Source organism: Salvia hispanica, chromosome 6 (genome assembly GCF_023119035.1).
Source record: "Salvia hispanica cultivar TCC Black 2014 chromosome 6, UniMelb_Shisp_WGS_1.0, whole genome shotgun sequence".
Taxonomy (NCBI): domain Eukaryota; kingdom Viridiplantae; phylum Streptophyta; class Magnoliopsida; order Lamiales; family Lamiaceae; genus Salvia; species Salvia hispanica.
Window position 1 is genome coordinate 21192367 of NC_062970.1, and position 14462 is coordinate 21206828.

The 14462-nt window shown below is 41.4% G+C and overlaps 1 protein-coding gene across 1 annotated transcript; it reads right to left on the minus strand.

The window, feature by feature from the left end:
* Positions 1 to 10912: 10912 nt before the first annotated feature.
* LOC125192111 (cytochrome P450 98A2-like) lies at positions 10913 to 14165 on the minus strand. The gene is made up of 3 exons (XM_048089567.1): positions 13666 to 14165; positions 12447 to 12850; positions 10913 to 11644 (listed from the first exon to the last, which is right to left on the minus strand). The coding sequence occupies exons 1-3, from the start codon at positions 14144 to 14146 to the stop codon at positions 11003 to 11005; spliced, it is 1527 nt and encodes a 508-aa protein (XP_047945524.1). The 5' UTR covers positions 14147 to 14165; the 3' UTR covers positions 10913 to 11002.
* Between the last annotated feature and the right edge of the window lie 297 nt (positions 14166 to 14462).

Sequence of the window (14462 nt, forward strand, 5' to 3'; positions counted from 1 at the left end):
TTCTGTCATAAACATGTTTACTCACACTTAGCCTACTGCGTAGTCTAAGTGTGAGGAGTTTATATGTGTATATAACATGTTTTGTAATATTCTGTTCTGTTTTTTAATTCTATGTATATATCTGAAACTCTCCCACTTAGCCTATTACATAGCTTAAGTGTGAGAAGTTTTCAGATATAGTATGTGTTGTTATAAATGTATGTCTGTCATACTAGTCATTCCCATTTTTCACTTCACAACCCATATCTAGGGCAGACACTTGTGAAGAGAGAGGGGGGAGCAAATGGCCAGTATGACATGTATATATGTGTTACTTGAGTCAATGCATGTTAGTGTTTTTAGGGTTTGTTTAGGTCTAGGAATTATGTATTTTTTTTATGAATGGGCTTAAAACTCAACTGCCTCGAACTGGGGAGGGGAATTGAGGGAGATAAGGCATGCTGGAAAACAGAAACCACCCTCTCCAGTAACCCCTAGTCAGTATAGATGATGCAAGTATGAGGGAAAAACCCATCTCTTAAGTCAGACACGAAAGCCCTCTTAAAAGGTGAGTTAGAAGCCCAAAGTGGAACTGCTTTCCACTAAATACTGAAAAAAAAAAGAGAGAGGCTACCACATGATGTCTAGGGCAAAGTGACCGCGTGTAGCAAACCCTGAAGGCAGTTGGAAACCCCCCATGAAAAAAAAAAAAACCCATCAGCCACTGGAACTGTGTGTGTGCAAGGCATATGGCAAGGAGGCAACTGCCCAGGAGGACATACAAAAGAAACCATCTGAAGAAAAAAAGCAAAGAAAGAAAGAGAAAACCGATCTGGAAAAAAATCCAGATCCAAAAATATAAGAAGGTATAAGGGTGGCAAAGCCACAGAAAAGAAAATCGAAGAAAATGGTCGCAGATACTTGACCGCAAAAAGAGAAAGGAGGAAGAAGGAATAAGGGTGGCGAAGCCACAAGGAAGCTTCTGACCAGTTGGAAGCCAATGTCAGAAATTGTCCAGCCGAAGAAGAAGTCCTAGCCAGAAGCCAAATGCACACAGTTCTCCCACATCGAAATAAGTAGTTAGTTTTTTATCCTTAGAGCCTTAGGAACAACCACCCCAAACATTATAAACCAATAGCCCCGTTACAAGCCTTAAAGACCTTCAGAAGCTGCACGTGGGACCTGAGTCCGAAGCATCTGTGGTTCAGCATTGAGAGAAAACAGTCCTAACATCCCCTATGAGGAATGAGTGACTGAGTGAACCCAGTGTTTGGCCTAGGATTGGGTGATCCTGACAAACGAATATACTGACTAGGGAGGAAAAAGGAGGCGGCGGAAGTTCAAGGCTGCCTAAGGATGGTTGAAAATATAGCCTGTTCTATGTGTTTAAGTTAATTATATGTGTTATGTGTTTGTGTCGTTGTTTGATAAGTCATATTCTAAGCCTTGGTTACTGGTCAGTATGTCGTGAAATGCATGTATTATCTGCAAAATAGTTGCTCAAGTGTGCAGGATTAATGGATCCAAGTCAGTAGGAGACGATTCAGGTGACGCAAGTGAAAAGAGAGCTAGAAGGGTGCAATACTGATCAGGATGCATGCCAGAGAAAAGGCTCGAGATGGAGAAGAAGGATAGCTGGAATGATCATTAACAAGGGCAGAAAAGTCAAATCGTGAAGGAAGTCTACCCTAAAAGCAAGGGCAAGCCTTCCTATAAAAGAAGCCACTTGGAGACAAAAAGAAGGAGAGTTCGGTTCGGAGTTTGAAAACTCTCGGTTCTCATACACACTTAGTAGAATTCTCTCTAGAAGATCAGTCCTTCAACATTATCCAATCTCTCGTTCCTCGCCACAGCTATGGTCACTTGACGTCCAAGAGTCTGCCGGAGAAATCATTGTTCTACGGTTCCAGCCAGTTTGCCGTAGTAGTATAGCAGTATCATCGCCCGGAGTGGCAAAACAATCGTTATTTTAGGGTTTTGCATGTTAGTCAGTAGAGGTAAACTGTAGTTCCGCCGTTCATCTTAAGTTTGAGCATTTTAATCGATGGATTTTGAGTTTGAAATTATGAATCTGAGTTTAGTCATGGAGTTTGTGTTCATATGATTTCTGTTAATGCTTGGTGAAGAAGAAAACGTCAAAATCAACTTTAGCCTTGGTCCACTTTTACTTTTTGAGTTACTTTTGCTTTTGTCCCCCACTTTTCAGTTGTATCTTCCAGACCTGTCAGAAAGCCAACCAGCCACCAGATATACCTTGATGTCTAAATTTCCTCTTTTTGTAACTATCTACTTTTCATATACCTCTGAGATACTTTGTCCCCTATTTTCACGAACACAACCATATGCCTGTTATTTTCATGCCTACTAGTCAGTAGAGTACCATCTTTATTTCTTGCCTAGGTAAAGTCTCAACCCAAGCATGGTAGCTAACCAAAAACACCCAGGAATGTCACCGCAGTTATCCGAACGTGTCCATCCTTGTGGGATTCGACCCTTACCTCCATTATACTAATCAGTAGAAGTGGGTTGAGGAAACTTGTTTGAAACCAGGTTCCGGTTGTCGTGCCAACGACTCAGCTAGGTCGGGAATATTATCCTGATCAGTTGGATATACTCTTGCAGTTACACACTCGACCAAAACCTGCACCCTTTCATTCCCCAAATAGTAAAAGAGGCTTAGTAGAAGATAGACAATTGGTGATCATATTCCCCGTGTTCGACAACCTAGTACTGACCTTTAGCTATACTAGATCTACCCTGTATACTTGCAAGTATTTTTAGTGTTAATAAATACTGCATCAACCTCCATCACTTTTTCAATTAAATCATGAAATATAGCCATCATACATCTCTGAAAAGTAGTAGGAGCATTACACAAGCCAAAAGACATCTTCCTATAGGCATAAATACCATAAGGCCAAGTAAAAACAGACTTATGTTGATCTTCGGGAGCAATTGCAATTTGATTCTAACCAGAATAACTATCAAGAAAGCAATAGTAATCATATCCCCCTAGTCTATCAAGCATCTGATCAATGAAAGGTAATGGGAAGTGATCTTTCCAAGTGGCTGCATTTAACATCCTATAATCAATGCTAACCCTCTAACCTGTGGCTACTCTAGTGGCTATCATCTAACCATCTTGACCGGGCACTACAGTCATTCCTCCTTTCTTAGCTACTACTAGTGTAGGACTTACCCATTCACTATCAGATATGGCATATATAATCCTTATATCTAGTAACTTAATCACCTCTTTTCTCAATACATCTTGCATGATAGGATTAAGCCTACGTTGATTTTGAACGCGAGGTTTATGCCCTTCCTCATGTAAAATTTTATGCATGCATGTGGTTGAGCTAATTCCCTTCAAATCACTAATAGACCATCCTATCGCAGACTTATACTTGTTTAGCACGCACAACAGCTTCTCACACTCTGTTTCACTCAAAGAAGCAGACACCACAACTGGAAATGTATTATCTGGCCCTAGAAACGCGTACCTGAGATGATCGGGGAGTGGTTTCAGTTCTACCTTAGGCGGTCCTCGAGGTTTTCCCAGTGCTTTTTTCCTTTCTTCCTCTTCTTCAGGGGTGCATAGTGGTAAGAATGTATTCCCCTTTTGAGGGATTCTTTCAGGGAGCACCTCAAGTTCTGCAACCATAGCACAAACATTTGCATCACAAGTTGATAAATCAGCGTTAGGAGTGAAAGAGTTTATGAGACAAGATTCGAGGGGATCCTGAGTTTGATGATAGGTGACTTCCACTTCCCCCACACAGTCTGTGACGACTTGAATGACGCTACATTCTTGATAGCCTTCTGCCCCCTCTTTTCCATGGAATTTCAGTGCGTCGTAGATGTTGAAGGTGATGTTCTCATCATGTAGTTTCAATGTTAACTCCCCCTTCTGTACATCTATCATGGCTCCCCCGGTAGCTAAAAATGGCCTTCCAAGAATCAACGACACCTTCTTGTCTTCCTGCATGTCTAACACAACAAAATCAGCTGAGAAAATAAATTCTCCGACTCTTACGAAGACATCTTCCAGTACTCCCATTGGTGTAGTTGTGCTCCGATCCGCCATTTGCAAGGTAATTGAGATGGGCGGATGTTATCAACATCAAGTTTCCTGTAAAAAGACAAAGGCATCAAATTAATACTGGATCCAATATCACACAATGCTCTACCTTTCACATCATTCCCTAAAACACAAGATAAAGTAAAACTCCCTGGATCCTTGTGTTTAGTGGGTAGTCCCTTTTGGATGATAGCACTGTAGTTTTCTGTGAAGCCCATTGTCTCGTACTTTCCCCACTTTCTCTTCTTGGCTACCACATCTTTCAAAAAGTTGGCATAATTGGGTATTTGTTGCAGAGCTTCCACCAGTGGAATATTGATATGGACTTTGCTCATTGTTTCCAAGAATTTGGTAAACTGGGCGTCAAGCTTCTTGCTCTTCAATCGTTGAGGATATGGAATGGTGACGCTGTTGTGTAGTGGGGCGTCTGACTGCTGCCTCTCGGCCGGCGGACCGCCTCGATGAGGTGTGGCGGCCTCCGGGATTCCATCAGTGTCAGTTCCAGATTCTATCTCGACTTGCTGGGGAATAGCTGGCGGGCAGCCATGTTGTGGTGCAGCGGGCCGCTGCACGTCTTCGACAGCCTTGTAGCTAGGCGACTTTTCTGCCCCCCTTCTTCCCCTGTCTAGGTCTCCTGCCTCCGGAGGATGATATGTGGTCCCGCTACGCAACTGCACAGCATGACACTTTCCTTTCGGGTTTATTTCTGGCAAGCTAGGAAGCGTGCCCGGAGTGTGTTTGCTCCCTATAGCTGTGGCTAGGATCCCAAGGTTGAATTCCAGCATCCCAACTTTCCAGAATGCTTGTATTTCTTTCCACGTTTTCAGCCTCTGATTTGTTACCTTTCTATGTTTCGAGAACTTCAGCAATGCAGATTTCTAACAGATCCTCCCAATTGGAGCGGGGTTGATCCTCCATACCTGCACACATTTCAGAATAATCATCAGAATAGTAGTCTTTTGCATCGTAGGAGTAATCAGAGCAGTCTGGGTTATAGTATTATCCCCCATGGTCGGGACTATAGCACTCTTCGTAGTATCCCCCTTGCTGCTCCTCATAGTAACCATATGGATTCTCCATGCCTGTGGAAAAATCCATTTTAAACAAAAATAAAATAAAATTAAAAATAAAAATAAAAATAAAATGAAAGCAATTAAAATCCAAAGTACTAAAATTGTCCGTTTGAAGATATCACTCCAAAGTGAGTTGTCTTCCCCGGCAACGACGCCAAAAACTTGATGCACTATTTTTTAGCACTAAATAAACCTGCAAGTATACAGAGTATATATAGTATAGCTAAAGGTCAGTACCGGATATCGAACACGGGGAAAACGAACACAAAGTGTATATCCTCTACTACTAAAACTCAATTACTATCTGGAGAACCGAGAGATTTTGAAAACTTTTGAAAACTGAAAATATTTAAAAGCAAATAACAACTATATGCAAATAAAACACAGAGATAAACGATAGAGATAAGGGGAATTCCAGAGATGTGCGTTCACAATTATGGTTATACAAATTCCAAACACAGAGAACGAGTCACCTAGCTTATGCTCATGCGATACAAACGTTGATTACAATATTAGGGTTGTCAATCCTAACTGTAGCGTCTACTAAGTGGATCTAACTCGCTAGAACTCTCTCACAGTTATGAAGCAAGTTATATTAAATCATACATAATTGTGTCACTCAATCATGTAGCATCACGAATACTTAGGGAAGAATCAAAGTAAAAACAAAACGGATATTAAATAGAAAACTTGAATTGTATAACCAAAGTCGTTACTAATACATCCCTAGAATCCTATGAGTTTAGTTACATATAATGAAATAAGCTAAACACATATATTGAAGGGAAGACAATTTGAACATATAACTAAAGCAAATAAAACCCGTAGGTTGAATCCTTTTTGTTCTTGATGTTCTTGAAATCTTTCTTCAACTCCTTGCACAATGACGTACTCTAGCTTTTAATCTCTGGAAATTTATGTTGCAAAAAGAACCTCTAATTTGATGAAGCTTGAGGTCCTAGTTATAAGGGAAAGTCAATCCTCATTGTAGAAGGAAAAGATCTTCAAAATATGGTATATCTTGGAGCAGAACTAGGGCAATTCGGATTCGCCGCCTTTCTCCGGCGGGCCGCCGCACCTTGGACGACGGACGCCGCGTTGCAGCCAGAGTCTCGGTACCTTCAGCGGCGGGACACCGCATGACCTCTGGTGGTCGTCGTGCGAGACTCGTTTCCAAGCGTAAATTTCCGAGGCGGGCCGCTACATAACACTGACCGCCGGGCGCCGGCGGTCGCCGTACACATTGTGGCAGTCGCCGGTCGCCGTCTGAACTCCAGATTTCTAGACTTTGCGTTTTGACTCCCTTTTTTGGCTCAAATATGCACATTTCTCACAAAACATGTCAAAATACCAAAATGTATAAAATATGCAATTATTGGACATGTAGAGTGACTTTGACATAAAAAAATGGACCAAATAATGGTCTTAAAATAGTGCGAAATCCGAGCGTATCACAGCCGCCAACAAGCACCTTCAGGATGTAGAGTTCGTGGAAGGCGACATGGTGTTTCTTAAGTACCGTCCTCACCGGCAGTCCACACTTTTCTCAACGCCAAACAGGAAGCTGGCTCTTTGTTTTTTCGGGCCTTTTCGGGTGGGAGAACGAATTGGCAACACTACCTATCGTTTGGAACTACTGGCTGACTCTCGGATCCACCCGGTGTTTCACGTCTCGCTGCTGAAACGAGCGATAGGTTCGAAGGTGCCAGACCAAAACTTACCAATGTCTCTGTTGGACGCAGATCCCTCTGTACTTACAGAGTAGGTGTTGGACCGACGTTCGATGACTCGGGATGAAGAGACGCACGATCAAGTCTTGATTCAGTGGCTCGGGCAGATATGCAGGGTCAATTTCCTCATTTCTGCCTTGTGGACAAGGCTTCTTCGACGGCCGGGGCAGTTGATACGCGCTGGAGGGTGTACAAGCGCGGAAATAGGGAGGTAGTTTGGCCCAATCAAATGGCTGAGTAAAAGAAGTCAAAGCTAGAAGATCTCGATAGTAGTTAGTTGTTATTTCCTTATTTATTGTTGCACCTTTTTAGCTTTATTTGTTATTGAAAGCCTTATATATTGGGGAACCGAGAAGTGAGAAATCATCTTGGAAACTCAGTATTTTGGGCGTTTAGCGCAGGCCTCCTGGTGAGGAGTTTATTTCCAGAGTCTTTCTTTATCATTCCAGTTAATCAATAAAGCCGAGTTCTCTTTCCCCTTTATTTATTGGTTTACTTTGTCTTTGTCAGAATATATTGAGTTCTCCTCTACTGATTATCTTGAGCACTCCTTGTGCTCTTGCAATTCGGGGCCTTTCCTCTATCAGTTGTGATATTTTTTAATGTGGATTCTTGATACGATCCTATATCATAGGATATCCAAATTATTACCTAGTTAATTCACCATATCTTTCCAATTTATATTTAGATATTAGTTTCTTATTCAATAAGTTAGGATAGTAGTATTCTAGTATTATAAATAGGAGAGACGGGTAATGATAAAATGTAAACTCTATATATTGTACGAACTCCAAACTCTTCAACACAATGTCAATATATCGTCAATACAATAATACAGTTTAAAATTTTAAGATTTTGATCTCAACACGGCGTCAATTAATGACACTGTGTTGATATTTTCTGTTGATGTTATATTGTCTTCCGTTGACATTTTCTAACTGTCCAAATCATAGTTTTGAGTTTGTACAATACATAAAGTTTATATTTCATTACATCTCTAGGAGAGATTATATCATTTTATTATTCAATCAATGAAATCATATGTTTAGCAAATTGGCTTGAGTATCACAAACTCTAATTATTTATCGCTGCCGACGAGATTGAATTTCCCGTTCAGCTCTTCTTACGGAGATCACCACCGACCAAAGCACTTGGGCGCCAGATTAATCGACGGATTTCTTGTTTCTGTGCTCCACCCGGAGAACCAATTGTTTAAGAGGAAAACCCCTCTTAACAACGAGTTCTTTCATAATTCTCTCACCCTACCACCATCTCGAATCAAAGCTACGCCGCTGCGCGACTGAAACTAGTCCGCGCACAGCAACTGCTTTGGTTGCCAAGTCCCACCTGTCCGCCGAGCTCTAGCCGCCAGACACCCTACTCCTGTTTCATCCATAACCCAAATCTCACCAATCAATTAAAAAAGAAGAGACCTTCTTCACCAAAAAAAAAAAGAAAAAATAGCACCGACCTCCTCCTTCTTCGCAAAAAAGACGCACTTCAATCCTTATTAGTTATGTGTATTCACAACCAATATCAGCCCCCCACACCTGATGCACCCTATTATTGCAAAACTTGATAGCCTATGAGACATGATTTGAATCCCGTATGGAAGCAGCAGATTGACGCATTGACAACCTCCGTCCATCCACTCAGCCCGAGCCAAAACCACCCTACGTCTCACGCCACTTGGATCCACCTGATCATCGCTTACGGACAAGATACCCGTCCATTGGGTGCCGCGATCGTGCGCAGGATGCGTGGCCTCAACACCGCATCGGATATGTCTAGAGGGACCACCTATTTGATCGTGAAGATCAACAAATCCAGTTAGGGTTCGATCGCCACTCAATTCACGCAATGCAGCCGCACCGCCCGACGTGCTAGGACCCACCGACGCAGCAGCTGGACCGCGGCTACCCGGCCTTCGATCACCGGTCCCGACGCGCGAAGACATGCTAGGTCCGACCTCACCATCACCATCAAGAGGAGGTGCAAGCACTGCGAGGCCAGTCCGCCTGCTACCAGCCCCGCCACACCATTGACCAGCCACTGCACTTGATCCTCCCGCCGCGGGACCTGTATAGTCAGCCCGCACGTGTGACCTATCAGACCCCGTACTAGAGATTTGTATGTGATGATCTATGTTGGGGGAGAAGGTCATCTCTCTCTCATAATAGGTATATTGAGTGCTCAATGCTAAGTCCAGTGAAGAAGAAGAAAGCTACTCCTGGCCTTCGTTCGCTTGGGAGTCATTGTGAACCAGATTACCAAGTTAGTGTTGGAATAAGGGAGCAAGAAGGAGATGAAACGTCTGATTCGTCGAGTTTAGATGAGTAGATTGCAAATTCATGTGTTGAAGCCAGAGTTTTCGACTGCGTTTGTGATCATGGTACGGGCGAAGAGGAGCTTGGTGATTTCAAGGACTCCATATCAGAGACAGCAGCAAAGAAAACCGGGGATCGTGATGCTGACAGTTTGGAGGATCTGTATCAAATGTTTCCATTAGATTTCCTAATGATAAACATGGATCTAGGGAACGTAGAGATACCAGCCCCGACGACCAACCAGTTTTATATTGTGAGGATACCTACCTGACGTGCAGCCCCGAAATGAGTAAGGAAAAGGAGGAAGATGAATTGTTAGACGATGAATAGGGGGACGATTCTACTGACGAAGGGAAGAAGGCCGTCGACTCATCCAATGTTTTTCGAGTGCCATCCGAAAATGATGTTGGGAATGTTGGGGTGAAAATGGAGGTGCGATGTTGAGAAAATTTTCCAAATATTCGTTGGGTGTTGATGAAATGAAATTTACATTTGATTCGGTGTTTGATGAAAAGAGTGGTGATCTTCTTGATCCAACACAATGAGAGTTCAAGATAAAGGATGGGGTACGAAATGGATCTGCATTTGCTCGAATACAGCGACCGTGCACATTTACATTTGATCCCGGAGGAGATAAATCGCCAAAGCTTCTTCTTTCAACTGTTTGTTGCTTCATGGTTTCCACCTTGAGGAAAATGTGGATTTCAATCGGGGGGAGGGGGGGTTGATACGATCCTATATCATATGATATCCAAATTATTTAGTTGCCTAGTTGATTCACCATATCTTTCCAATTTATATTTAGATATTTGTTTCTTATTCAATAAGTTAGGGTGGTAGTATTTAGTATTATAAATATGAGAGATTATATCATTTTATCATTCCATCAATGAAATCATATGTTCATCCTCGCGTTCAGCTCTTCTTCCGGAGATCACCGCCGACCCAAGCACTTGGGTGCCGGATTAATCAACAGATTTCTTTTTTCTGTGCTCTACCCGAAGAACCGATTGCTTAAGAGGAAAACCCCTAGTTGATACGAGCATATTTCATCAGTTGTTAAGAGTTAAGTGTAAGTAGTGTTAGTGGAGAGTGAGCTCCATATCAGTAGTAGCGTAGTGTAATGGTAAAAGTTGTAAATACAGTAACTTATAAGGGTGATATGTTGTTTAATTATTACAGAAAGTTCATACTTTTAAGGGACAGATTAATAATGAAATAGTTCATACTTTTCAGGGACGGATGATGTATTATTTTATTATGACTATAAAGGTATATTAAAGACACATTTTGATGTATTAAAGAGTGAAAGAGCTAGATTGAAGATGAATAAAAGAATGAGAAAGTATAACTTGAAAATAAAGAAGACCTAATGAATATATTGAACTTTAATTGAAATTAAGAACACATGATGGCATATGGAATCGATATTATGCGATTATTTTAGATTTGCTAATTTCTAGCCCACTGCCATCATCAAATAAAAACATGCATACGAATTCACTCAAATCGACATTGCATTGTAGTAGTATTATGTGAACTAACACATATATTAGTAATACCACTATCATAGTTTTACTTGTCATTTTAATTTGTTTATTTTGTCATCTTGACTTTCTTTCCTTTTTTTTCACTTTAAGTTCTAACTCACTGGCATTCAATTTTCCTTTGATCTTCTCATTCATTTATTTTACATATGTTTATTACTGTCATTAATTCAAATGCAGTCCAAAGAAATCTATATTGGCAATGAAAAACGTCGAGAAATTGAAAACAAAACAAGACATAGAATACAGAGTGAGAGAGTGGAGTTCATATATTTCCCACATCTAGGCGCTTGTAAAGCTCGACTGGAAGTCTCGGGTTAGGAATAGCCTCGAGAGGCTTCCCCATATAAGTAACCGTTCCAGGTTGCTCCATCGTGTCAATGTCATCGACCCCATGAGGAAGAATCCACGTGAAGTGGTGCAACATGTGTCCCAGCAACGAAGTCACCAGGGTTATACCAAGTTGTGCCCCGGGGCAAATCCGTCTCCCGGACCCAAAGGGTAGTAGCCGGTAGTCGGTGCCCTTCACATCAACATCCTCCTCTTGAAACCGCTCCGGCCTGAACTGAAGAGGGTCTTTCCACACGGCCGGATCCCGAGCAATGGCCCACACGTTCACGTTCACGGTGGAGCCTTTTGGGACATCGTAGCCCCCGATCTTGACATCCGTGCTCGCCTTGTGGGGGAGCATCAGGGGCGTGGGAGGGTGCATCCTGTAGCACTCCTTAGTCACACACTGCAAGTAAGGGAGGTTCGAGATGTCGCCCTCCGTCATGACACGGCCTTGTCCTATCACGCGATCCAGCTCTTCTTGTGCCTTGTGTTGCACCCGAGGGTTCCTCACCAGCTCCGCCAGGGCCCACTCCACCGTTATGGCAACTGTGTCTAAACCCGCGGAGATCATATCCTGCGATGTTCGAACCAATCAAAACTCGTCCAGGGACAGAGGAAGAGGAAAAACTGAAGATTTCACATAGTACTAAAAATCAATCAGATTTATTTTGTAGTTCAATGGTGAAATTGTACCTGATCAAACTTATGGTACTTTAGGAATGATAAATGATACTTCTCTATTTCATTAAAAATGAAATGTTGTCCTTTTTTGCTGTCCCATTAAAAATGAGACGTTTCCTAAAATAGAAACAACGACATCTCTACTTTTCCCTCTCTTTTACTTTCCTCTCTCTTTATTAACTTACAAAACAATACTACATAAAATTTTGTGTCGAAGACCAAATGTTTCATAATTATTGAGACGGAGGGAGTATAAAAATAAAGAGTGGCAAAGAAATTAATACTACCTCTGTCCCACTCTATGTAGAACATTTCTCATTCGACACAAGATTTTATATAGTGTTGTTTTGTGACTAAGTGGAGATAATAAAATAAGAGAGAGGAAAAAAGTAGAGCAAGTGATGTTTCTATATTTTGAAATTTGTCATATAGAGTGAGATATTACAAAAAGAAAAATATGTCACTTAAAGTGAAACATGAATAGTAGTATTAAATAAAAATGTTATAGAAGAATCCAGATTCAAAATGAACAAATTCAAACTTGAAAATTTCTTATTCTCAAATAATGAGGAGCAAGGTGAAAATAAAAATATATGTATAGAAGTGCAAAAGGGCATTTTTTCAAGAAGAAAATGATGAGTACTTAATCCAAGGCGGACAATATTAGAATAGTGATAGATAATCATCCAACTCACCCAAAGGAGGCCAATGACAGTGTCTTCACTCAGTTGGTACTCCTCTTGGAGTGTGAGCAAAGCGTCTACGAAATGGTTCTTGCTGCTGCCGGTGTTCCGGCGAGCGAGGGTGTGCTCTGCCATGATCTTCTTCGTGAAGCTATCGGTACGAGCGTTGTGTGCGTCCAGGGCAGCGTTCTCGTTCTTGAAGAAGATGCTGAACCACGCCGGGAGAAACTCCGCAATTACGGATTTCTTGGTGCCGGATTTGAGTGAGCTGTCGAGTATGTTCTTCAATTCTTGGCCCTGTTCATCAATCACGCCATTACTGTCTATGAATCGCTTCCCGAATGTTAGCCTTGTTATGTGCAAGAATGCCATCGTGCTCAAGTACTCACGCACCACCACTTCTTTTCCCTTGTTTTCTGCCAATATATATCAACAAACAAGAAGTTTTTACCATAGTGATGAACAAATTTACATGGACTTTTTACATGTTTTGGACGAAGAGGTGTAACTAAATGCAAACTTTATATATTCTACAAACTCTAAAATATGATTCGGACCGTTAGATTTCAAGATTTGATTTTAATAGATGACAAATAGCTTTAATAGAAGCTTTAATAGAAAATTTCAACACAACGCCAACATTGTCAATCGATTAACATTGTGCTGACATTTATGTTGATTTTGCCATCTATTGACTTCAAACCTTGAAATCTAACGGTCTAGATCATAGTTTGAAATTTGTAGGAATAAATCATACTCCCTCCGTCCACCATTTAAAGAATCATTTTGACTCGTCACATGTTTTAAGAATTTGTTTGACTTCGGAAGAAAAAGTAAAGGGAGAAAATGAGTGGAATGTGGGACACATCTAAAGTATTAGTTTTATATTGGATTATGAGTGTAAAAGTTAGTGGAATATAGAGTCTGCATACTAAATATAGAATAAAGTGAATGGTTCCATAAATTGTGGACAATCCAAATGGCAAAATGACTCTTTAAATGGTGGACAGATGGAGTAGTTTGGTTTGAAGTCTATAGGAAAGTTTAGATTATAGTGTGGAATTTGTAGAAAAAAAATCATAGTTTGAAATTTGTTAAAAGATATAGAAAAAAATCTGCATGTCGATGTGGGATAAGAATATATAGATGATAACCTTTTAAGGGAAAAGGTATGACAGAATCATTAACAAGTCGATGTAGGACAAGAATAATGGATTCAAGAATCACTAACCAGGCTTGGAGCAGTCCTTGAAAATGGACTCGACCATGGCGGTGACCTCGTCTTCTCGAATAGGGCGGAGTCCCTCGAGGCGCTTTGCCGAGAAGAGCTCGAGAGTGCAGAGCTTCCTCACCTTGACATAGTGAGGGCCATAGTCGGCCCAAATCAAATCCATGCCATTCTTGCTGAACTTGTTGATCTGCCTTGTGCGGTTGCGGTTCGCGAGCTGCAGATCGTTGTCCTTGAGCACCTCCTTCGCCAGCGCCGCCGTGTTGACCACCACCTTGAGGTGGGACCCGAGGTACACGGAGAAGATGGGGCCGTATTTCTCCGACCACTCTGTGAAGCACCGCACCAGCACCGGCTTTATGTCTGGCAGGTTGCCCACGATGGGCCGTGGCCGCGGCCCTGGCGGCAGCTTGTAGCGGAGGCAGCTAAAGAGCTTGTTCGCGAGGATGAGGATGAGGACGAGGACGAGGACGAGAAGCGCCATTTTCGCTTGGGGTAGTGTGCTGTCTGTTAATGTACAGTACTAATTAATATAGTAGTGTAGTGTACTTATTATTGTCTGTGGGATTTAAAAATATATTATGAGATGATAAATTAATTAATATATAATGTAGAGATCTCAAACTTGAGTTTAGTCTGGTAGTACTATTTTTTCAAATTAAATGATGAAAATATAAAAGAATGGATATTAAAGGAAAGAATGTCGAAATTGAGGTTCGGCAAAATTGGGAATTAACAAAATCGGAATTTAAACAATTTTTTTACCTCGAAATACAATGCATTTTAGATTTGAAACAATG